We start from the raw sequence: 26,571 nt of genomic DNA, 5'->3' as shown, positions 1-26,571 counted from the left end.
TAAAGGAAAAACAAATATCAACTATAATAGGACAAAAGTTTGTCCTTGTTTTTATTTTATACAAGTAAAGTGACCTTAACTAGTTTAAATATGTAGGATTGCATGTTCGAAACCTATTTTTCTCGCATGCCTCAACAAAAGGACTGAGAGAGATTTCTTTTCTATAATTGCCAAGTCCTGGAGCATAGAATAAGTGACGTCCAGACGTTAATGACAAAATTTTACAATAGCAAAACTAGTAGTGGACATTTTAGGTATAGTCCCTTGCGTGACAACGCCTCTTAAGGGGCGTTTCGTGGTATTTTTACAGTAGCTTTTGATACTTTATTTTAGTTTGGGTTAGGTGATTGTCCCGCAGGGTTAGGCTATTGCCCCCCCAGGGACTAGAAATAGGAATAAATCTAATGTGAAAATAAGACGAAACGCCCCTTAAAATTTTTGCTGTATTTTCAATGCCTTATTAGATATAATCTTAACACATATTTGTGTAATACCTAACTTTAAATCCAATAAAAAAAACAGCAATCGTATAAAATGTTAAATAATTGATATATAGGCAAACATTTTCACTAAACTATTCCTATGTAATTTTGAATGCATTATAAAAACACTTATTTTAGTTTAGAGGGATGGGGTTGGGTGTAATATTAAAACTATTAGATATAGAGGTACAAAAACAAAGAACTTTTAGAGTTAAGGTACAAAATTTTTCTGAATTTTAAAGCAATACTGTAATTCTAAATTGCATTAGGTTATGAATTTTAACAACTATGAAACTTTTCCTGTTAATTTAATTCTACAGATATGTCGACTGTATGACTTTAATAATAAGTGGTCGTGGCTGACTTAATATCGACATTCTATTTTGGAAATAATTATTTTGATTTACATTACAAATTTACTTTTTTTATTTTGCTTTATTAAATTATAAGTTAGTTAATTTTACTGACAATAGGTTATAGATTAGCCTTGACTCTTAAAATACAAGAATTAATGTCTAAAACCTGATTATAAAAGTCTGTCATCCATACTTTACTTGTTCTGGGTATCTATTTTTATCTATTTATTGTTACAAATTGAGTAGGAAGAAAGTTCTACATAAGATTTGTAATTTCTTTACCCCTATCCAAGCTAGGATTGTGCCGATTATAGCATTATTATACATTTTCTCCATGCAATGACTATTTCTCTCAGGATGGATTACCACTTTTCATACTCATTCACTAACATTCCCAGGACCATCATGGAACTTCAATGAAAGTTGATGTAGGGGGAGGGTGCAAAAATAGCTCAAAACTATCCTAGGACACATATTTAGAAGAAAAATTGTTTGAATAATCCCAGAAGATATGTAAGATTTCCATGAAGTTGATACCTAGATCAGTTCACTAGTTAGTGAGATCTCAACGTTAACAGACATGAAAAAAGTACAACTTTATAAGATACTATTGGCTAGGTCCCTTGCATCTAGAGGCTTTGTATTTGAATGGGCAGAGAAGGGATAGAAAAATAGCTTAAACCCATTGCTGGACTAAAATCTGAAAAAAATAACGTAAAACCATCACAGGACCTATGTATAGCTTACTTAGAAAAGAGCACACAGCCAGTTCAGTTTTACTACTTTTTTCCGGCATAGCCCTATAAAATGCAATGTGTGTAAACTTCTTTTTATCCTTTTCTCTGTTATTATCCAAAACTTTGTGTGTGCATGTGTGTGTGTGTTTGTGTGCATGGGTGTGTGTGTGTGCATGTGTGTATGTGTGTGTTTGCATTTTAGGCAATACTGCAATCATACATACAAACAGTGCCAAAAGTTTTTCAGAAGCGCAGCATCCCTATGATTGTTCTATGAACGTACAGCCACAATGTAGCGAAGCTTAGATCTATAATTTTCTTTTTGACTCTCATTTGATAAACGATAGCTTTCTTGGTTGTAAATATGTACTTTCCAGAACAAATTGTATATGTTTTAAGTCACTACTCTTTGAATGCTATTTTAAACTAGTCTTTTATATGGATGCTTGTTTACTTGTTGGCTTTTACGCTGTCTTTCCATGAACGCTGGCATCCTCGTTATTTTCTACTAGTGCAAGGTCGAAAAATATTACTTTGTACAAGATCAGTTGATTGCAACGTAATTGGGGGGAGCAAACAAAATAATGGGACTGTCCCCCCATTTGTGATTGGAGCACCAGTTAAAACCTAACAACATTTTATTAATATTTCCAAACTTCTTAGCCTACGGATCTAGGGTCGTTAGAAATCATCTGTGGCATACAGATTTTTTCAACAAAATAGCTTAGAAACACCGCAGGAACATTATCTATATTCCCTGTTGAGTAGAGTCCAATCGAATTAGCGGTAACCGGGATCTCAAGCTTCAGACAGACGGACGGACATCCATCGTTCTACTTTTTATTATAAATGATTACGGAGAAGGGGTTTATGTGAATTTCTGAATAAGAGATTAAGCCAAGAAAATTATTATTGCAGATTTCACTCATGTAAAAAAAAGTTTTTGGGCCAATTTGCAATTCATAAAAAAGACATTGTATGTATGCATGTTTTTTTCTTTCAGCAAATAAGAACAAATATATGTTGTAATAGTTAGATAAATCTATCTAAATTTTACACAGTCAGTTAGCTCGGGCCTTAGGCCCCTCAGGACTAACAAAACTGAAAGTAATCTTATATTTTTATTACTAGCCGTGGAAAACTATCTATAATACGATGCGATAAATAACTGGATGTCATCGTTCTAAATGTAAAAAATGAACCAAAATAAAAAGTAACACATAAATAATAATATAAACTTTATTTATAATGTACAAATAATGTTAAAAAACTACATTACAATTAACTAAAATAAAAATACACAAGCAATTAAATTATAATTATCACAGATATTTCTTGTGTTTAAAAATAAAAAAAAAACATTAAAATTTAATACATTTTTTATCTATTGTTTTTTAGAGACTTAGATTTTAAATCCCGTTCTGAGTCCGATGCTTAATATTTTATTTTAAATTTAAAAGTTGATAACAATCAAAAGTTTAGTCATTGTGTAAGAGTGTAAATGGCATTATATTGACACATAATCAAAAATAATCAAATTTGAGTTTTTAAAAGATTTCGAATTTTTTCAAAGATCGGACTGTGCGCCATCCTAGAAGTTGTTAAGAAGAAGAGAATAAAAGGGAAATGGTTTTCAATTTTGTCTAGGGTTTAGAAAGTTGAAGAAACAAGGATACAGGGATTTCAACACACAAAAGTAATACATTTTGTGTTTTGAATAGTCATTTATTTAGTTCTGAGTTAATTCAAGTTAAAGTTGAATAAAATTAAAGTCTATGTCTGTGTATAGAAATAAGTACAGCTATAATTATAAATTTTATAATTATAAACACTCGTATTTATCCACTTTAATTTTTCTTTAAAATAATACATTACACCCCTGAGGAAAAATTGTGTGTGTATATAAGAGGAAGTTGTATAGTATCATCACTCATACAAAATCTTTTGTTTTTAAATGGCCCGGTTCATAACCATCCGGAATTTAAAAGAGATGGTGCGGCTCTAACATAGCCATTGTTGTGTAAGACTGTTGTCCAAAAATAACAAGATTAAACAGAATTATAATGGTTTATACTCATTCGCAATTTGATATGGAATAATGTGGCAAAAAAGTTACGTTAAGGTAATACTATTGCCCAAAGATGGGAAAAATTTCTTTTGGGAAAGATATAGCTTTCTAAAAGCAAAGAAAACACTCTTCTTAAAGAAAGTATAAGCTATGTTATAACATTGTTAAAATTTGAAAGATTCTTATCTAAAAAGTTATCCTTTGAAAAATTAGTCCAATAAAAGGGGTAATTATGTCATAAAACGAAGGACATTGAAAAAAGCAAACACATTTTTTCATCACATTGTGTCAGATAATTGAAAATTGTTAAGTAGGTTTACGACCCGATATTAGCACAGTAGTAATCTTCTGGATTTTCCAAAACGTGGTTTGTTTTAGTCAAAGGTCTTCCAAAAATTATTATGTATTATGTCTTTAGTTGTCTATGTTCGCATTAGGATAATTTTTACCACTGTGAATATCAGCGAAGCATGGTTTATCAGATGTTTAAGACTGCACGACAACATACTGATGTTACTGGCTGATACCAGGCTGCCAGCCGGACAAAATCTTTTGTCTTTGTTATTTTATGACCAACTTTTCTTTTGACAAAATTTCTAGTGCGGAAAAATTGTTTACAAATTGTATTATAAATATTTTAACTTTTTTGTATAGCAAATCAACTTCGGAAGCAAAGTTGATTTAAGTCATTACCACTTAAAAAGTCAAAACTAAATTGAAATTTAATTGATCTAATTTAAACTAAAAAAATACTTTTTTCAGTTTAAAAAAGCATAAAATGAGTAGAAAATGTATTGAAAATAGGATCAAAACCCCTATTTTGTGAAAATTTGAACTCCTAGCATAATATTATATGCTGGGGTCAGGATAAATGAAAAGAAAATAGATTTACGCTGCGCAGATAAAATCTGCAAAATAGATATTTTTTGCCATTCATTCGAAAGAATTGCACCCTTCCTTTTAAACCATTTCATTCAGGGACATAAAGAAAAGTTTTCAAGTTAAAAAAAGGTTTCACTTGTTGTAATCAGCTTATTAGTTTTAATAATATAATGGTAGTTTGTTTTTAAATTTTCATTGGCGGATTTTTGACAAATTTTTTATTTGAATTTTAAATTGGTGAAAATGCTGATTCATACAACTCTGAAAAAGTCTATTCATAAGCCAAATTGGGTATGTGGGAACGGGGGAGAAAGGGTTGAGGATCTATATTTATATCTTTGTATTGAATAGATAAAAAAGGGGGTAGAAAAGAAAGGAGATGAGATAAAAAGAAATTGGACCGTATAAGACATAAAAGATTTTACTTACACACACTCATACACACATAAAAACCATTGAAAGTGAAAATGTAATTTTTTGCTAGTATGGCAGATACAGATCAGAACAATTCATGATGGCGCATAGCACAGAACTAGGATTTTATAGGTTCGTGTCATGGTTTTCAAGACAGGTAGACAAAAAATGCGCGAAGCGCACGTTAGATGTCCGTATGAAAGGGAAGTTTTTAAATAATTTTATTAGTATTGCTTCCTTAAAGTAAGGAAAAACTCGATGCGCGCAAACTCTAATTATCTACCTGAATGGAAAACCTTGTATTTGTCAGAAAAAGGGGTTATGTCGTGGAATTTTACTAACACAAAGTCTTGACTTCAATATTATTAAACAATATAGATAAGATAAGCCAAGGAATTTACTTTTAAGGTTAAAAATTTACAATTTTCTATAAAAACTGCAAATATTACATGAAATTTATCTTTTTTTTATGGGATAGAATGAATAGAAAATGGGGAAATAGTAAATTTTCAACTTCAATTTTATAATCCTTGAAATCACATATTCTCGTTCATATGAGAGTTCCGTGCAAAAAACAATTTATGGTTCATGTCGTTACAATTATTTCAGAACATTTTTCACCGTCAAATTTTCGCATTTTTCTGCTCTCGTTTTGCTCTTTCGAGTCTTTTTTTATTTTGTAGCAAAGCTACTTTATAGTTCACTTTTTAAACGTGTGTACCAACACTAGATTCGTTCATGTCAATTTCTGTGCTGTGTAGACTATGGGCGACGGCGTTAAACCGGCCGCTGGTGTACTCCGCCGATTCTCTGACTCCAATAAACCCACCGTTATCGCCGCCCAGCCGGCTGCTGAGGCCGGTATAACCGCCAAGCTCGGCGTTGGCGCTTGGACTTCTGTAGGCGCCAGCAGCGACAACATTCATCGTGTTGGACCAATGGCTGTTATGGCGGTAAATATCGCTGACAGGACTCACTGACTGTAGATACGGATTTGAATAGTTTGCGGTGTATTTGTTGTTGTCCAACAGGTTGTTTTCAGAGCCGTACTGGCGGTAGGTATAGTTGTCCACACCGTTACTTCCGGTCGGCGTCACATTGTACGGTTTTGCGGTGTAGTGGTTCATTGTGGAGCCGTAAATCAGGTTGGAATGCAGCAAATCTGGTGGCTGTTGGGATTTCAGGTATACTTCTGGCAGGCTGTCTGATCCATCTAAGTCATCCTGGTTTGTTGTTGTGTTTGTAGATGTTGACAGACGATCGGCTCCTCCGCCGTTGCTGTTCTGGTTGTGCGGCCAGGCGGAAACGTCAGGTTGATTGGAAACGGCACGGCGGCAGGCTAGTAGCACAACTACGACTACAACTGTAAGAAGAAGGCCGCCAATAGCACCGGCGATTACGACAAGCAGCGGAAAGGCTTCTGAAAAACAAAACAAAAATATTAGTAAATGAATTTATAATGTAAAAACGTTTGTTATGTCGACGTCAATTCTATCATGAATACCATTCACGCTGTAAAATAATTATTTTAATGAAATAATCTTGGAAAAATTAGAGGCTTCTTATAACATGTAAAATTATGCTTCTAAGAAACTAATCCTACATATCTTCATACATGTTACTGCGTTTTTGCCCTTTTTGTTTGAGATAAATTTACATATAACATATACTTTCACACAATCTTAAAAAGTGTAAAAACTTCTAAAAAGTCTAAAAAGACATTTTACTAAAATTGGTTCTTATATGATATAGATGCACTAAAATAGTTTTAATTTAAACAGTTTTTATAAATATAATTTGCTTATTAAAAGTTGTTGCTTAACTGAGTTGATACCAATTATAAGAAGCTATATGTTATGACTTCATAATGTGTAGAAACTTATGTGCATTCATTTTAACATAATGGTTGTATCCGTAAAATAGAAAACAATTTTGAGTATATGTTAGTGTTCGAGCTTTAAGTCAATTCTCCTATAAATTCATATTTTAATGTTTTCCTAATAGAGTTATTAATTCTTATTATTTCCTTTTAACATTGTATTATTTAGATAATAATATTCATCAAAAAAAGGGTACGTTATATAGTGCTGCTAAAATTAAGGATGGTTTTTGTTGTTTTTTATGCCAACCGAAAACGCTAACTAGGCGAACACAATTTTACAGAAAAACTTTAAGGGTCAAAGAATCAGCAAAAAGTATCCAATGCGTTTTTGCTTTAAGGCTAGAAAGGAAAAACAAGGATAATAGCGTCCAAAATTAACGCATTTTCAGTAATTTTGATATTTACTTATTCAATACATTTAAAAATTACATGACACACATTTTAAAGAAGTTTTAATGTATTGTTTCTTTAAGGCAAAATTCTATTCACAGCTAGAAAAGAAATAAGATATCAAGAGGTAGATAGATAGAAAGATAGATAGATGGACAGATAGAGATTGAAAAAGGGGAGTGAAATAAAGAGCAAAAAAGCAATATTTCTATCCAACTGAGTTTAATAATAAGAAACCCATGTTGAAAATATCAAAGGATTAATTTAGAGTATTTTCTAAAAAAAGATTAAAGTTATATTGTAATGTCTCTTTGGTTTGTAATTGTCAACGTATGCAGAGCATTTACTTTAAAATAATTTGTTTAGATACATCCTAAAGGTTTAACGGTGTACTTGTCCTTCTGTTGTTAAACTACTAGAATTAATGCTGTTTGGGTCAATACAACAATGTACCTCTTTAATAAAAAAAAGTGATCTATACTAGTGTTGTCTATTGTATGTATATGCAGTGTTATGTTAAGAAGAAAAAGGGTAACACTTTCTTTTTGATTGATGTCTGATTTTTAAGTAGCGCAGCTACTATAAATTTACTTTTCTGTTATATCACTACTAAACCCAGGGAAAGATGTTAAAGTGATCATTTAATAAGTGATACTCCTGTTTTTCTCTATTTTACATGTAATAACTGGAGGTAAGATTAATTTTGCTTCTATCGTTTTATTAAAAAACTGTAAATGTTTTTATATAAACAAATTTAGTTGAGCAAGAGAATGAATATTTTAGTTTCTAAGAAAAAAGTTTAATTTACTTTTTATTGGCCTACCATGGAATTTGTTTTGTGTTTTTTTGGTGAAGCGAAGCTTCTCTAACAAGTCTGCCGGTCTGTCTGTCTGTAGGTATGTAATGCTTGCTTTCTAGGGACTGTCAGTTCCCCCTATTTCAGATTTTTGTTCTTTTAAAATAATGTACATTGATATTTATATTTAATTCCTGTATTTAATAATAGATTTGTTTACAAGCTTCGTCATTGTTGGATATTATTATCTTTGTTTATAAGTTCAGTAGCCTCCTACTACAGAGAAGTTGCTTTTCTAACAATAAATATTTGGAACAAAAACTTAGAGAATTTGAATTGAGTACCGATGACTTGAATAAAGTGTAGTAAAGGGGTACTCAAAGATTTTAAATTATTTACAAAATAAACCAAAGAATATGCACTTACATCTGTAAATAAGTAACGTGTTCATCTTTAAGCATTAGCCCATAAACGTTATCATAAAAATAATATTGAGACTAAAGTCAAGTATAAATACTATAAAAGCAAAAGATTAACATTGATAAAAAATCAAAACAGATGTTCCCTTTAAGATGCAGCAATATATAATAAGAATGTTTTTTATATGCTTGTGCTTCGTTTTGTCATCGTTGCGTGTTTTGAGGGTATATTGGGGTAAAAATAAACAAAACTAGAACAAGAAAGGCAATAATTTTTTAACATTATTGAGAAAATTAAGGTATGAAATAAATAGTTTAAAAGGTTATAAAAAGGAAATAAAACTTTCCAAAATATTATTTTTTTTTTTTGGGGGGGGGGCGTTGCTCGAGTTTACCCCCACAGCCTACTGTCTGAAGAATGCTACTTGTCATTGTAGAACAGAAAGTCAGCTAGAGTGATACAGGTATACTAGGAAACTATTCAAGTTGAACTAAGTTGTTATTTTTAGATTAAATCTCAATTCTTTATTATTGAAGCTATATGTTTCAAGAGTAATGAGTTATGTTTAATTTTTTGTCAAAATAAACTTACCCTATACGACAGCCTTTTATGTTATTGAAAGATATAAATCAAAATGAAAAAAGGCTTATTTTTAATATAAATTGTCCCTAGCCAAAGCGCTACAAAGGTGATGGACCCATTTGAATTGTGTTTATTGTGACTTTATTAAAGTTTTAAAAGACACAATCTCATCATATTAGACTGATTACTCTATACTAGGTAGACTGAGCAGAAAATAAAATAATAGAATAGCTACTTAAAAGTAGTTGGTATAGATCTAGCCTTGATGGGCAAAATGAAATAATTAGAACTAATATGCCTGACATAATACAAATTACCTAAAACAGTATGATAAAAAAAAAACCTCGAATATACAATGATATTTCTAATGGCAATGACAGTTCAATATTTTATTTTGGTCATATAATCATATAAACTATTGAAAATATAGATTTATTTAGGCCAGTTTTTGTTGATATTTCTTATATTTGGTAAACTTAATTTTGAAAAAACTTAGAATTATTAAAAGTCACCAAATTACATAGTAGATAGAGCATTTTTTGCATTTTTACCACGCTTAAAAAGATGACTTGAAGTTTTATTTAAATTACAAGTCCCCACGCTTATAATACTTATAGCGAAGCTTATCTACAAGTCTTTTGTGTTTGTAGGTCTGGTGTTCAAGAAAATCTAACTACTTTCCCTCTTTAATATTCTTTAAAAGTTTTAAATTGTTGTGTTCTTTAATAATTCAAAATTTTCTTTTTTTATACATTTTGCTTATATTAATATAATCGTTCTTGTATTGTTGTATACAAAATATGATTTTATATACAGCTTACAATTTCCCCCATTTTTAAGCTGTGACAGACAGACAAATAAACACCCCATTACTATGTAATCACCAGCCTTGGAAATAATGAATTAAAATAGTGAGTGCTAATTACATCAATGACAAATGTTTGAAGTAATAACATTCATGAACCTACAGGTATAGGGCATTTGGAAGAAACATCTTATTTCATTCAGTAAGACAAAGTTATATTTTTTTAGTGTGAATTTGGTATATTATGATGTAATTGTTAGCAACATAGAAGAATGTGGAAAATTTGGAGACAAACAGTTCATTATTGTTAAGTCAAAATTTATTTTAAAATGCCCAATTCCTATCCTCCCTGATAGACAATAACTATAATTACCTATTTCATTAAGAGCAATTATTGTAGATGTGCTTCCTAACTCATTCTTCACGGTGCAAATATATTCTCCAAAATGTTTTGCCTGTGCGGCATCCACCACCAGGGTGCTGCGCACAATATTGCCCAGCCGTGTGTCCAGGATGGAGTACAAACTGCTGCCGGGCCGCAGTTCGTGGCCGCGGAAAGTCCAGGTAAAGCCGTCAGCCTCCGGCACGCTTTCGGCCTCGCAGATGACGTGCAGGGGTTGGCCGACGGTGGCGTATTGCAGCTCACGGCCGGGTACGATAGTGGGCGGGCCTCGGACCTTAACCAAAACAAAATATTAGAAAATTTATATTCTTATAAACAGGCCGGAAAAAAAGTGTAGTTTTGAAGCTATAAAAAAGGTGTAATTTTAAACTCATAAAATATATTTTTCTTTGTCTGTAGGTCAAAAGTTGCAATAAAACAATGTTTTTAAATATTTTTTTTCAATATAAGAGATTTCAACTAAAATGTAGAATTTTTTTGACTAAAACATCGCTAAGTTTCTAAAAAACTTACCTGAACAAGTACGGTACTTGTGACAGGAGGAAAACCTTGAGCAGTGGCCATGCATGTGTATCTACCAGCAGTACGGTTAGACAGCACCAGGCTTAGAAATTCTCCACGTCCTACCTCCTACAATAGATAAATTGTTAGATTTTAGATATAATATGGATGTATAATATACGTGGATATTATGACAGGGGAAAATTGTGTTCAATTTAGGCTGCTAAAATGGACATCACTTATTGTTTAGTTCAGCCAATCGAAGCGGAGGGGATTGGGAAAAGAAGATGGATCGTTATTTTAGCCTGTTGCAAGTCTCACTTTATCATAATACATTATAATCTGGTGTAAGATCCAAGTAATAGTAAATCCATTAGATAGATAGATAGATAGAAAGAAAGATAGATAGATATAGTTTTAAGATTAATACTCTAGTTTTCTGAAATATATTGCTTTTAAATAAGATTTCAGCAGAGAGTAAAAAATACTGAAGCTTCTATTCATAGGCAAAAAAAAGTTGAACAAAAAACATTGTTGAGTTAAATTTGTTACGGACAGAAAATCTTTAAAACAAGGATGTATTAATACATAAAAGCGAAGCTTTATTTCAATTTTGGATAATAAAAAAATGTCTTTTTGTATCGCATTGCCCAAAAACTTAAAGGCGTCTTTTAGTTCTATTTTTTTGTTGCTTTTTCTGTCTATTCCCAAAAGACACAGAAAAAGATCTATAGAGTAGCTCTGCTACCCTAAACTAGGGTGATATTTCCATTAGAACCATGTTGACAAAACGGCCATAAATTCCCATTTTTACAATCCCCATAGCCGGTTAAATTTCAAGAAATTAAACCTTTCTCCTAGAAAAGCAGAATTTTATTCTAATTTCATGGTTGACGTTGTTATACTTTTCAGTTGACCTTCATTAAAGCAAACATAAAGTAAAATGTTTAAATTTTATAACAAGGGAAGTACTACAAAATTGCCATGGGTAAAAGAATAAGAAAATCATTAAAGAAAGTTGTTTATAGGTTGCAAAAAGTATGAGACGTAAGGTAGAAATACAAATAAACTTTTAAAATATTGTTGCTTATAATAATAGAGGTTAGGTAAATGCTAAGAAAGCCCTAAAATTGCCTTATCCTTTAACCCTACTAAAAATCACAAGGCTATTGCACTTGCTAGTTTAAGAGTTGTAAAACTAAGCATTTTTCTCCTTAAGAACCTAGTAAATGCGTGCATTTTTTGGCGCAAATTTTGGCTCTCATAAAATGGTTAAATTTTATGTTTGAATAGATGCCTAACAAGAATGATTTTGTACCAAAAAAAATAAAAACATTTAAAAAGTAATTTTTTCATGGTGCATTTTTACTTTAGTTAGGTTAAGGTAAATGGTTTAGATTATAAACAGGAACTTATTATGATACATTGTATTACTTCCAGACAAAAGTCATGAAATGAAGGGTTTATTGGCAGTAATGTTAACCAATTAATGGACAAATAAATTATCAGTATCTAGTTTGACAAGGTATTACTTTTACAGAAAAGCTTCGCTCCTTGAAAGGTTGCAAAAAAGACATATAATCTTTCTGTAAAGATAAGGATAATCACCCCAAAAAGTCTTTTTTAAACCACACACAGAGATTCTTAAAAACCTAAAATGTTGATTTAGACGATTACATTAAATAGTAGCAAAGCTGATTAACTATAAGGGTATACAATAAGGAAGAGAATGGGGTGAAAGAGATAGCTAGACAACCAAAATTGATTGTTGCAGAAAAACAGAAGAACTGGTCACAGTCACTTTTTTAGTAGATTGGCAACAAAAAGAAATTATTGTTCAATTAAAGCAATCTACATAAATAAAATTATTGCGCTCCTTTCTATAAAGTTGACCTGGCTTTGCAATTCTTATCCTAAAACTATTTTTGAAGGATTTGATGCTAAAAGGTTGAAAAATAAATTTAAGAGTCCAAATTAAAATTCAAGAAGGTTAATTGGAAAATTAATTTTGAATCATCAAAAACCTAAATCATTTGTTTAAAGCATATTAGGATTTATTTTTATTTTGTGACCTAGGTTTTGAATTCAAATATCCTTGATTCTTTTGACCAGTAGAAATTGCTTCTAAAATTGGTTTTGTTCTTTTGATTTATGGCCGCGCTATGTGCAGAGTTCTATTTTGCCAAAGGATTTATGGGGCGAAAAATGATTTATGAAGAACATAATAATTTCTTTTAATTCGTTATATATCATTCAATGGGGGCGAGGTCACTTCGTTTATTTATAGCACAATGTAGCCGGCGCAAAATAATAACGATTTTTATCATACAATTAATGGAGAGGACAATAGCTGTTAAATTAATCTTCCCCTTTAGAATTATCAAGCTACCCAAGACAGCGTACGATTGGCGAATTCAATTTCCCCCAAAAAATGTTTTTTTTGTTTTTATTTCCTTTTCATCAACAGCAAACGGACGTAATAGTTCTTGGCGTATTTTGTAGACAAAATTCGCAGAAATAATCTATTGAGGGACTTATTATTTTTTGCCCCTTTATCCTTCAGAAACTAATTTTAGAACGATTGTTTTGATTTGCTGTTTGCGAAATGGATGTATTGGAGAGATAAAGAAAGGGGGAGAAAAAGGGAAGAGAAAAAGAAAGAAAGAACAGACATTTGAAAAACAAGAAAATTAATTCTTAAAAACATTTTTGAGGCCTATGCACTGCAAGGACACAGCACATATGAACAAAAATACCCAGTGGATATATGGCGAGGTAAATAGTTGTAAAATTAGATCAAAAAGACAAAGAAATAAAAAGGTGGAGTAAGAGTTAAGTAAAAGGAAATGGTAAAATCATCGCATTGGTAAAGAAAAAAAAAGCAATATAAATTAGGGATCTAAAGGGATATGACTATGACAATAAAATGATCTACATCTCCAATGATGATACACAAAATTTACCTATCTGTAGATTACAATTAGTGTTTGAAACGATTGGGCACCTAACATAATGAAAAAACCAATCAAAATTCAATAATAGTCCCCAAAGTCTTTTAAAATTTTGGGAACTAGTGTAATAAACAGCCCAATGTCCCCTTCCATCCTAGATATTTATCCATGTTTTTATAGTTTATTTGCATATTACTTTGTCACTGGATCACATATGTAGAAGAAAACTACATGCTACCTAATTTGGGTAAAATTGATTTCTTCAAAATAATATTTTCCTTTCTATTTTTGTTCTTTGAAAATTGGGGGCGTCAATCTACCCACAGTTCAAAGGTTAATAATTGTTATCTTCATTTTTGGGGGAGGGGGGGATTTTTTTTCAGACAGCTGAAAAAGTTTACAAGATATTTTTAGAATCGAAGTAAATTTTTTATTAAATTGAAATTTAATTTAATATTAATGTTCTTGTTTTAATAACTAATTTATAACCCAATCCAAACAATTCTATGTATATATTCAAACTTAAGCATAACTCTAGACCTTTTTGCTGAACTAATATGATGAATATGATAGATTTAAAAATGCGTTATGAACAAAAAATCTTTGAATCAGTTTTTAAAATATTCTAACATTCAAATGAGGGGATTTGAAAATATATAAATTACTAACCAATACTTACAGCTAGGGATTATATCTTATATATAAGTAAACAAAAGTTATGTGTTATTCTTTTTCCTTTTTTATTGTATCCTTCAAAACATTTATTAAAAACCGGTAACCGAGAAAATTCATAAAAAGAGCGTCTACTTAGCTAGCCAAGATATCTATGATTTTTCATGTCAAAAAAGGGACACTTATGCTATACAACAAAAAGTATAAGTTGATTTATGAAACCTACTAAATTTTTTTTAAGGGAGGGGGGTGGTTGGTTATGCACATCCATATTTTTTTTTATAAGGAAGTAAAATATTATCTTCAGATAAACTTACCCTGTCCCCTGTCTACTGTCTAGTTAAACAGAAAATAAATGATTTTTGATTCCGTGTAAGATACTAAAGAGAGGAAGAGTTTCAAAAAGGGGTTGTACATAACACACAAACGATCAAACGACTAAGGGCTATTTTTTGTCCAATTTTATGCTGTTCAAAGACTGTCCGATTGTAATTTTCATTAAAATTTAAGAGGGTAATTCAGGCGTAATTTTATTTAGTTAAATTGAGAAAAAAAATCCGCCGTTTAATAAACAACTTTACAATTTAGAAAGATTTTATTTTTCAAAGAAAAATAAATTGTAAAGTCCTTTCGTTAAAAAGTAAAAGAATTATTGATGATGGGGGAAGTAGATGATTAACATCGTTAGATAGATAAATGGAGAGAAATCTTTCTATCTATCTATCCAAATTTATATTTTACTAGCTATCTATTGTGGAAATGGGTTATTACATCTCGTTAGATAGATAAATGGGTAGAAAAAATAGGATTAAATTGAAGTTTAATTTTTATTTTTAGACATATCTTAAGGTTTTTTCAAAGGCTTATCATGTACGAATTAATAAATTATAACTATTTATCAATCATTGCTTGCAATGGATGTTATCATCCTTGTTAATATTATAGTGAGTTGATATATTTTGTGTAATCCAGATTTTATCAAACTAAGAAAAACGACCGAGTCATTTAGATTTAAAAATGTAATCAGCGCTTTTTCTTTTCCCCAAACACTTACTAGTATTAATGCCTTCGGGAGCGCAGCTACGTTATAATTTGCTTTTCAGTAAATTATTAAAGGCTAAAAAGTTTCCCCAAGGGTTAATGCACCGTAGAGGTAAGGCATAGAAAAAAAACTACTCCTTCCCCTTTTATTTTCAACGCAATTTAAAATATTGTATGTTTAATGTGTCTGCTTTGTAGATAGTTGTTTTAGTTAAAAATTAATCTGAAAATCTGGGCTTAAGCCCCCGAATAAAAGAAATGAAAAATCAATTGATCAGAGGCGAGGCATTCTTTTATAATCAACTGACCAATATACAATTGGCCAACCACTTCCGTATATGTAACACTTTATTAAATTATTAGAACCGCATATAATTATCAACTAATTATTGCCCTTTCCCTTGCTGCTCTTTATTAATATTATAAACCTCCTCTTATATTTTCTAAAATGTCTCTTAACAACCAACGAAACACTAAGCAGATTTGATAATATGCGGACGTGAATACCAACCCTTTAATGTATATATGGCAACTATAAATCATATTTTAATTTAGTTGAAAAGAAATGTAGTTTTTATGATCTTATCTGTTTTTCAAAAGGTTCTAATTTAATTGTATCATTTCAGTGCTTTTAATCATTTCACAGAACTTAAAGAATAATAACTTTAATATTAATATCCAAAAAGAGGACTTTTAGGACCCTAAGTAGCGAAGCAACACCAAGGTTAAAAATGTCTTTTTCAACGTAAAATGGAGTATTACATTTAGATTTTTTAATTGACAGATTATTTAAATCTTACCTCGTTTGAGAGATCATTTTTGACCCAGGTATAAGTTGGTTTAGGATTTGAAGAGACAGAGCAACCCAGACGGACACGTTCACCTTCGTCACCAAGCACGTCAATAGGGGCCTTCTCAAATACAGGAGCATCTAAAAATATTTTATATTAATATGAAAGTCAAATGGGACAAAGTTATTTTTTATCACTGAATAAAATATTGAGGAACTTTTACTACAAATGTATGAATTTAATTTGTGTACTATTATAATGCTGTTATGATGCTTATCAACGAAGAAGTAATTGTTTACCTATAAATATATCCCGGGTCCCAGTATAACTGTATTGAATGTTAATGACTGCCTATTGAAATATTGTCTACGGATGTAATACTCACAAAAAGTCTCAGGGAGAAAAGGATTTAGTTAATTTTGGATTAGTGGAAAATTTGAGGGGAAAAATTGAATGGAAAAATGGATTACAATATTTTAAAGCCTAAGATTTATCTTTTTTTTTTAAAGGTTAATTAACAATCATTGACCTATCCCCTTATCCCTGAATATGACATTATTGTCAAGAACTTCCGTTTTTTAGCTTCATACAATTTTAGAGCTCTAAATCTCTTTAAACATGACAATAATTTATCTTTGTCTTATTTTTAACCAGCGGAAAAGAACAAAGCAAATTAGCTGTTCCTCATATGCCAAATAGTTTTTGAAGAATGTTTTATCTTCAGTTTTTACGATGTTTGCCTATATCAAGTTAAAATCTAAAAAAAAATATTTTAATAAAAAGCCTTGCCTTAAAAAAACATTAAGTAGGACAAAAACACATGTCTTTAATGCAAAACCTAGGTGTGCAATCTCTTGCGAATATAATTTTACATTTGCATTTGGGTTTCATATTTGCAAAAAGACACAATACAAAATAATTAAGCAGGTTGTTTATTGAGAAGAGTAAAGCAGTTTGTAAGTTTGTGCTGTTATAATAATCTGAATTCTAAAAATCTAATGATGTGATACATATGTGTGTGTGGTATTGATTACACACCAAAAACCTAATAAGGAATGCTTAGAAGAACAAAAGAGATGGGTGGAGAATTTTTTCATAATCTTTTTAAGTATCCAATTTCTTTTTAAAAAGAAGTCTTTAAATGGGCAGTTAAGAATATATGTTTGGCGAGTCCATTAAAGACAAAACATTAAGTTTGTGTAAAAATAGAACAATGTTTTTTTAAATAAATTTTCTTCGACGAAGTATCTTTAAAGATCCTTTATATTATATTTTTTTACCTAAATACTTTTTTAAGTATTTGAATATGTAAAGATTGTGGAAGATTTAAAATTTTGCATTTGATGTCGTATTTCAAAAATAATGCTTCTTTTTCCGCATGTAAACGCACTGAAAATATGGGTTCGATCCTTCAACAAAAATATTCTTTAAATCTCATATTATATCGGTTCTTTAAAGCTGTTCCTTTATTAAAATTAGTTAGGATGAGATAAGAAAAACAAAAACTCTTCAGTTTTCATGTGAAAAAGGCCTTGAATTGCTACCTATCTATTTAATTAACGATGTTGAATGTTTTTAAGGATCGGACTAGCAAAGTAGCTCCACCCCTCATCCAATCTTTAGCAAATGCAAAAATTATTATTTTACCTATTTACATTTTTAAGAAGTGCGCTTATGAGTTCCTCCCTCATTTTCTTATACAAAAGTTTATTCAAACGCTTGGATTTTGATTTTCACATATTTGTACCTGCTAAAAATATGCGCTAAAATTTGATTTTTTCTAGCAATTAAAGAACGATATATGGACATTATTATCCTAGTTAAAAAAAAAGTAATAATTATTTCTAAAAAATATAGGTTGAAAAATTATTAAAAGTAGTTTATTAAGTTTAATATCTTAAATCTAACATAAAAAAGTTAATCCTATTAAGTTTTCTTTTCAAAACAGGGCTTTAGGGCGGGGTGTGAATTTTCTTGAAATACAAAAGGATATCAGTAAGAAAAATCAAATCTACCTTTCCAACATTTTTCTCCTATTATCATGAGAAGCTGTCTTTATGTAGGTGTTTATTTTTAATGCAGCTGCTCTATGAGTGCATATGTAAGTTTGTAATTAGATTTCTACAATGCTCATTCCTTTAAAATTAAGGCTTTTAACTATTCAAATTGCAGTAAATATTTACACATATTTTTGACGTTATTTTCCTTGTTAAAAAAAGTACAAAAATAATGAATTCTTTGCCCCTGCTATACCACGGTAAAGATTGATAAAATAGATAAAAAGCATATACAAATACCCAACATAGCTTTCTAGAGAAGTCAACTTTAATAAATTACACTGAAATTTTATATCTTGGCTTGGGCTGGGTAGATAGATAGCTAGATAAATAGATGTCTTGCTGGCCTCATATTTTATTTTCCCATGTACCTTTCACTTTGAAAATATTTTTATTTTTCATTTGAGAACTACATAATATAATTATTATTTCCAAATTTTTAATAATCAAATTCTGATACAGATTTTGGGAAAAGATTATCAATAAGTAATAAATTATATTCAATCTAGATTCCCCGTTTTGCCGTGCATTCACGCACGCACGTTTACACACACACGCACGCACATAGGCCCTTGCTTTGATACATATATTTTATATATGCTTCTCAAAATTTCACCCAAAAATCGGGCCTAAGGCCATAATATAGAGACGGTGTTTATATTTTCTGTAAAAAAAAAGAATATTTTTCATCAAAAATATACTCTAAACAAATTTTGTGTGTATCATTAATTGATTAGCCAAATTCTTTTTCATGAATCTTTAAACTTATAAAAAAAAATTATAACAAAATAAAGAATCAAAAAATTGTAAAAATGTATTAACATAATTTTTAGGCCATATGTAAGGAGATACAGTGCAGAAAATATAGAGATATTACTTTTGAAGAAAAAAAATTAAAAATTATGAAAAAATGTTGAAGGAAATGCAAACCACAAATATTTAAAAAAACACAAGATTTTTATTTTCATGAGTAGAAATAAAGTTTTTTTTTCAGATGTTAAATCCCTTTAATCTAGATTATTAGGGTAGGAATAAGGCAATCCAATTTAGAAGTAATAATGTCAGAAAGGAGGGGGATTATCATATGAGGATAATATACAGATACAAGGTCAATTACATTTATATTAGGGGCAGCTTACATGTCCAAACTCTAATAATATTGTCAGAATGTGTGTTCATCAAGAACTCAAAAACAACGATTTGTATGAGTTCTGGTAAGGTTTCAGCCTTTTTTTAAACACTGAAATTATTGAAATAAAAAGAACTTTCTTTTTTGAAACAAAACATTTTTTCAATTGTTTCTGGTAGTTAAAAGTTTATAAACAACTCTGCTTTTCCTTTCAGGCTTTCAAATAAAAAGAATAATAAAACTAAAAAGTCTCAAATCATTGCTTAGTTTTTTGTGTGCTTATTTTTGCTTTTAAGTTGCAGACTAGTGTACAAAATAACAGTATACAATAGGTTTATTAGTAGCGAAGCTACTTTACACGTGACCTCTTTTAAATGTACATCCTTCTGACCGTCCTTCTTTCTTTCTATCTGACTATAACACTGCTATTTTTAATGTAAACATCCTTGTTCCGGGGGGAAAGTTTTAAATAATTTTTCATAAATTTTCCCCTAAAAATAACTTTGTTTGTTTGCAGAGGGAGAGAAATTTTTTCACTTTGTATGCTTTATGTATGTTTTTTTATGGGTGGTAAATTAGAGGGGAGATCTGTGGAGGGGGGAGGTATGCTGCATATTCATCAATAGACAATTTCAAAGGACAAAAAAAGTTGGAATAGTAAAATATATTAGTAAACAAAGCATCTCTTGTGAACATTTTTCACAAGGAAAGTCATAAATGTCAGCCAGCCAAATTGACAATGTTTAAAAAGCATTTAAAAAGAGGCATAGTAAAAATCAAGCTATTCTTATGCATAAAAGTAAAAATGTTTATTTTTGAGGGGTTTTCTTTTCTTTTTGTTTATGCATGTAGCTAGGTTACTTAATGGTTAGGAAATCTTTGGTGGATGGTAATTGGTTAACTTTTTGTACTTTCTGTATAAATAATTTTAAAAAAAATATAGTGGAAATAAATATTGAAATTGCAAAGCTAATTAATGTTATATTTTGCTTTTGAATGGTTGTCAGGAAAACAGTCAGTATGAAAATACCCTATTTAGTACAGAACAAAACGTGGAACCATCTAACCTACAACCCAATTCGGTATTGAAATAGTTAGTTGAGCGAATGAGGCATGCAAAAGACTTCCTGTGAAGCCACAGAACTAGAAAACTAGGCCTTTAAACTTGCATAAATGTGTGTGGGTAATAGTTTTCAAGTCATGCAATAACTAGATGCCTCCCTCCTATAACTGCCTATAAAGGACAACTTATGGTTTTTGGTTTAATAATATATATATATTGTATATATATTTGATTCATATATACTTGCATAAATCAGTGAAAAATATAAATACTATTTTTTGAGATGTTGATTCCTATTTAGTATGATGAAGCACACTGTTGCAAGAAAACCTTCGCTTTTATCATCCTTATTTTCAAAAAAAAAGTTTTAAAAACTACTTGTTTAGAAATTTTAACTTTTTAAAACAAAAGAAGTGAATTATTATCAGCAAGCTTTAAAATATTTCTAAAGCAAAAATTAGGAGATTTACAGCTTCTTATTTAGAGGCGAAACTACTCTATGGATAAAATCAATTTATAGAAATAAAATTTCCTTTGTTTAACAAATAAAATGTACAAGATTGTTCTTGGTTAAGCTAAATCTAAATCCTTAAGCTTAAAGAGGAACATAAAATACGGTAACGAGCTAATTTTTAGGGGATTTTAGAGTAACCGAACCAAATCAGACCCATTTTTTAGACCTCGTTTTTTTTCTTTAGACTTGAAATTAGTTATGCCTTGGGTTCTTCTGATAACCGAAAATTTATATTCAACTTGTGCGCCTTTGAAAAACTAGTATGCCAATATAAAAGGAGTTTATTTTAAAGCGTAGCTACTCTATATACCTATATAAAGTAGCAGCAACATATCCTTTTTTAAAAGTAATATGATATCTATCTGTCTGTGTTTATGTAGCTAAGGATATATCTAACCCTGAACTGATCGGGTTCTCCTTTAGAAAATCGTTCTGGAAAAAAAATCCCACTACTTCCCTCCCCCCCTCAACCACTATTTTTCTCTGTTTAAAACTTTCCACGCATTCTTTAAAATCAAAAACATTTTGTATTTATTTGTATATTAAATCTCTTGTTTAATCTGTATGGTTATTATGCATTTTAAAAAATTAAACAAATAAAATGTATGTAATAGAACAACATCATTAAAAAGTGCATTAAACATAAAAAAACTTTATAATTACTCTCTAGAATTAAAATATAAATGAAGCAGTGTAATTAAAAATTTGGTCCAAATTTGCCTCAAATTTTTCTGTTTAAAACGGGACTATTAAACACAAAAGAAAATTAAAAAGGGTTCTAAAATGCTTTTGTCAGAGATAAAAGGGATAAGATTGATCTTCAAAAAGTTTTATGAACTCATTTTTTGAGATCTAAAAATATTATTTGAAATTTTAAAAAAATTCCAAACTTCAGAAATCTTTTTTTAATAACCAAAAAAATTAGGTCCTACCATCTATGCCTTTAACCATGTAGTTTTTTTTTGCATATTCCTCACTAAAGACTCGCTTTTTGTGATTAAATTTTTTGTGACTTAATTAAAAGTTAAAATAGATCTTAATTTACAACAACATTCTATTTTGTTGCATTAAAAATCCTTTGAAAAAAAGCTCGTTAACGAGAAAAAAATTTAAATTGTGATAAAGGCAGAAAGACACTTTGATTAAGAGCTGATAAAAAATTCAAAACGTCATTTTAAACTAATTTATAGGGATTTTCTTTTTAGTTAAATCCTTTAATCTGTCAAAGAATTTACATTTTTTAGACACAGTTTTAAACAACCCTTTTTTTAACTTTTGGAAAATTAAGGACATTTTAATCTAACAATCTTAATGTTTGTTTAAAAACGTTGAATTTGTTAAAAAATTTAGGAATAAAATATATTTATTCTAAAACTTGTAAAATTTCTTCCATCTTAATGGGTTGATTTAGCAGTTATTGTCATTATAGCATTGGATTTTAAATTCATAGTTGGACAATAAGCACATAAAAAGAAAACAAAGTATCAAATTATTCTAACTAAGTTGGGCAGGTGAAAAACTTTAAAGATATTAAATAAACAACTCATACGAGTAATGGTTTTAAATGTCAAAAAGATTTGTATTTTATAAGTGACCAATTAAAAATTCACTTAAATATTTTGTTAAAATATTAACTGTTTAAGCAAGCTAAATCGTTTCCATCCACCCTACTGTAGAGTAGAGAATATGAGATCGGCCATAAATTATCTTTGTTACTCCGCTTTGCTTTCAACTTTTCTAATGTCTCGAGGACTTTGTTATCTTACGGAATAAACATATATTTAAACTATGGAAAAACTGCTAAAACACTTCTTTCTAAAATATTTTTAATGATACTTTTGCTATTCAAACAAACTTAGATATCAAATTCTTAGTTGACCGCAGAAGGAAAAAAAAATGTTTGGTTTTTAGTCAGACGATTTTTAAAGGTTTTATTTACGTCTCCATGGGCAACTTATCAGTGACGTCCAAGCTTTCAATTTTAAAGTGGATGAAATGAGGGTTTTCAAAGGTTTGAGGGGGTAATTTGATGTATTTTTAAAATATTGAGAGTGGTAAAATAAGGGGGTAAACACCCCTTTACCCCCACCCATGGACGTCTCTGCAACATATGCCTATCCTTTGTTGCCTGTTTATCAGTTATGTAGATCATAATTAGAAGTATTCTAATGTGTGAGTCCCATTACCAGTTATCTCGTCTTTAATCTTAAATTTGGCCGTCTTAATGTGCTTTTGCTCCATCAAAAGTCTACAAACACAACAGACTTGGTCACAAATTAAATATTTTAGGTTTTAAACAGTGGGTTGAACACCAAAGGTCCAAAGCAATTGAATTAAATAAGAAATACTAACATTTTTAACCTTAGTTTAGTTAAAACGACAGAAGAATTGACAATAAATATGTTAATTTTGTCTATGAAAAGGAATATTTATTTTTAAACCTCGATTTGTAGCTTTCGCTAATAAAAAGGAAAGGCGGTTTTTCTTAGTAGTTTAGGCTTTTGTTAGATTAAAATGTCTTTGATTTTTAAAGCATTTTTAAATATCGCCTATATTTTAACAGGATTTGGAAATATTTCAGTTTTTATTTTACATTTTTAAATTTGAACCCCTTTTAAATGCTAAACTAATTTTTTAAGTCAGTTGATTTCAAAATAATCTGAAATTTAAAAAAGGAACAAATTTCATCAATAATATACAGTTTTAAAATTTAGAAAATTATAGACTTGCAAAAAATGTAAAATATCGATTTATAATAACCTTTCTTGCAAAGAGAAGGGATGGGCAATAATATTTATGTTCAAAAAATAATTCTTGTACTGCCATTCTTCTTGTACTTCTCAGTCATGAAAAGGTATAATACATGGGATTAAAACAAAAATAGGATAGTTTATTCAATTAATTATTTTTATTGGTAAAATCTAATTCTGTACATCTCTGTCTTTAACAACTAAGATTTCATCTTTGATGGACAAAAAGTAAAATTATTGGTTTGATATTAGCAATCTTCATTTCTTTTCTTCCTTTGATTACAGGGTGTTCATCCACTTGCCCACAAATCATCAAAAAAGAATGTATTTACAACAAATTCACAATTTTGCCATTAAACATCTTTTTCTTATTTATTTGCCACTAGCAGCTTGGACCTTATGAAAGCTTCACTAAAATGGAGAATTCTTTACCGGCAAAAAAAACTAACTACTTTATATATTTTAAGATTATGTATTTTTTGTGTGGATGTGATGACACAGCACTCCCCACTTTAGGGTTTTGGGAACCAAAATAAAATTTGGGTTTAATAGGGCTTGTCTCACACAATGCAATAAAAAATTGATTTTCTCTCTCTCTCTACTTTTTTATCTCTCCTTCTCTTTCTCAATGTCCCATACCTTACTCAAACCCTGCTGAATTTTTCATTTTAAAAAACCCTGGTCCGATCTTTAAAAAACTTTTAATCAGGAATATCAATACTTAAGATGCAATTTGCAACAAAAATGGTTTTGGTCAATACAAAATATTTTTTTCTGTGCTTCATAGTTTAAAAATTTATTATTATCTGTATATCTTTTAATTCAAAATAAAAAGAAATATTAAAGGATCGAACCCAGACCACTTTTTTAAGCAAAGGAATCTAGTTTGAAGATTTGTTCTGTTACAAATTATAGATAATCAGATGTAATTACAACAAATTTTTCATCTAGCCCTCATCATGACACAAAACGACTTTTTATACAGATTACAGAGAAACTTGTTAGATTAGTGCAATTTCACTTTTTACGGCTAAAAGGCATATTCAGCAGTTTGATTTTTAATATTTGCAAAATATGTAATCATAGCTAGATTTTTGTTTTGAAAAAGTGATATCCTAGTAGAAAAGGGGAATTCTATAAGAGGAAAACTTTATCATATTTCACCAGTCAAAGAATAATCATTATTGAAACAAATCTGTTGGTTTTCATCTAATGTAACCCTTTTTACCCCTAACTTTTCCACATGTCAAAATTAAAAGAACTTCTTAATAGTTTGTAACTTTCTTATATGACTTTGAAAAATGACAACCTACTTTTTCTATCAATAAAATTAAACTTACATTTAACATCCAAAGTGATCTGAGCCGAGCTCTGTCCCAGCGTATTTCTAACAATACAGGACACTGTTTTACCATCCATATCACGCTCAGTTTCAATTAACAATTCACTGGCCCCGCGGGCCTCCACAAGTTCAACACCGGCCACCTCCCACCTATACTCGACCTGCTCGGGCACAGCTTTCACATTGCACATGACACGAGCTTTGTCGCCCTCGTATAGGGCCGCAGGTTCCAGTACTAGATTAACTTCAGGTTCATATTCAACTTCTAAGGTTGTACTGACAAGCCTAGGTTCGGGGTCCACGGAGTTTGCAGCTTCACATTCAAGAACAACTCCTTGTAAGGTTTTGTTGACGGGAAAAGTTAATGTGCTGACAGTGGCCATTCTCTTGGAGCTTGTAACTTCCTCAACTTTAGTCTCAACACCTTCTAAAACCTCAACCCCATCGGCCAACCATCTTATGGTGCTTGCAGGGCGGCCGCCTTTGGAGATACACTGAACCATTGAGGTTTTGCCGTTACGGAGGATCAACTTAGGGCCGGCGGTTATAACTGGCGGCTGCGGAGCAGCCAAAACCGACACTTGGGCGTAGGTTGATCTTATAGGTGCCACGGTGTCTGTTGCTCCAACTTGACACTGATATCTACCATTATCTTCCATGCTAGCATTCACAATTTCCAGATTCCAAGTGCCTGGTGTCCCCACCATCCTGTACCTGGCAAATCCTGCCAGCTCGTTGTCTGTCCCAAGGCCAAAATCATCCTTGGTCCACTGCAAGACACCGGCCTTGTTTTCTACAGAACATTCAAGCAAAATAGTTTCTCCCTCCATTACTTCTTTGATACCCGAAGGCTCTTTCACAAATTTCTGAGAGTTTTGGCAATTGCATGCCGTTGTTGTTATTATTAAAGTCACAATAAGCTTTGACAACTTCATTTTGTTGTTTTTTCAGGCTTATACTTTTTTAAAAATTTTATTTTTCAAAGTTTAACAATTTTTAGGCACAAAATTCGCACATGTTCACTGCACAAATGTTTAGATAAAACTGAGGTACGCAGTGGTGGATAGGCATATGCGTCCGTACACTGGTTAGGCTGGTTGTCCGTCCATCCCCATAATATTGGGCATTTCCTTCTGGCTATGCCTGTACCTTTACAAAGGTGTCATTACTATTAGCTTGTGGTATGGGCCGGTACGGCATGGCTTTTCCAACCATAATTGTTTTGGTTACTCACCGGGAGAAAATTCGGAACGGTACGGCGGAGAAACGCGCGAAATGTCGGGTCCGTGCGGCGAAAATTACACGCACCAGATTTAGTTTACTACTACGTGCGGGGTCATTATTTGACCTGGGGGAGGGCAACATTAAGAGGGGAAGGTTTTTATTCGTAGTAAATGAGAAGAAATTAAACTTTTATGAAGGATAAAAAGGGGAGGTGGGGTGCAATAGCTTGGGACAGTGTTGATTAGGTGGGATGGATGGATGGTTAGGTATATAACAAAATCAAAGTGTCAAGGAATGGGGTTGATAAAAGAGATTTAAG

At 30.8% G+C, this 26,571-nt stretch overlaps 1 protein-coding gene across 1 annotated transcript; it reads right to left on the bottom strand.

Moving 5' to 3' along the window:
* Positions 1–2,800: 2,800 nt before the first annotated feature.
* On the bottom strand, positions 2,801–26,083 carry LOC145314265 (irregular chiasm C-roughest protein-like). Its single transcript, XM_080154112.1, has 5 exons — positions 25,027–26,083; positions 16,183–16,313; positions 10,731–10,847; positions 10,188–10,491; positions 2,801–6,359 (listed from the first exon to the last, which is right to left on the bottom strand). The coding sequence occupies exons 1-5, from the start codon at positions 25,961–25,963 to the stop codon at positions 5,647–5,649; spliced, it is 2,202 nt and encodes a 733-aa protein (XP_080010238.1). The 5' UTR covers positions 25,964–26,083; the 3' UTR covers positions 2,801–5,646.
* Positions 26,084–26,571: the final 488 nt, after the last annotated feature.

Source organism: Acartia tonsa, chromosome 3, assembly GCF_053477335.1.
Source record: "Acartia tonsa isolate MP-2025a chromosome 3, ASM5347733v1, whole genome shotgun sequence".
NCBI classification, from domain to species: Eukaryota; Metazoa; Arthropoda; class Copepoda; order Calanoida; family Acartiidae; genus Acartia; species Acartia tonsa.
The sequence above is the reverse complement of the archived record's forward strand: the minus strand, read 5'-3'. Positions and strand labels throughout refer to the sequence as shown.

What these genes read in the sequence shown, in the direction of transcription:
- LOC145314265 (XM_080154112.1), bottom strand. Translation starts at nt 25,963, where the DNA reads ATGAAGTTGTCAAAGCTTATTGTGACTTTAATAATAACAACAACGGCA. An exon ending in AAAATGATCTCTCAAACGAG is followed by an intron (nt 10,848 to 16,182) that starts GTAAGATTTAAA and finishes TATCTATTGTAG; the next exon opens with GAGGTAGGACGTGGAGAATT. An exon ending in AATTGCTCTTAATGAAATAG is followed by an intron (nt 6,360 to 10,187) that starts GTAATTATAGTT and finishes TTTGTTTTTCAG; the next exon opens with AAGCCTTTCCGCTGCTTGTC.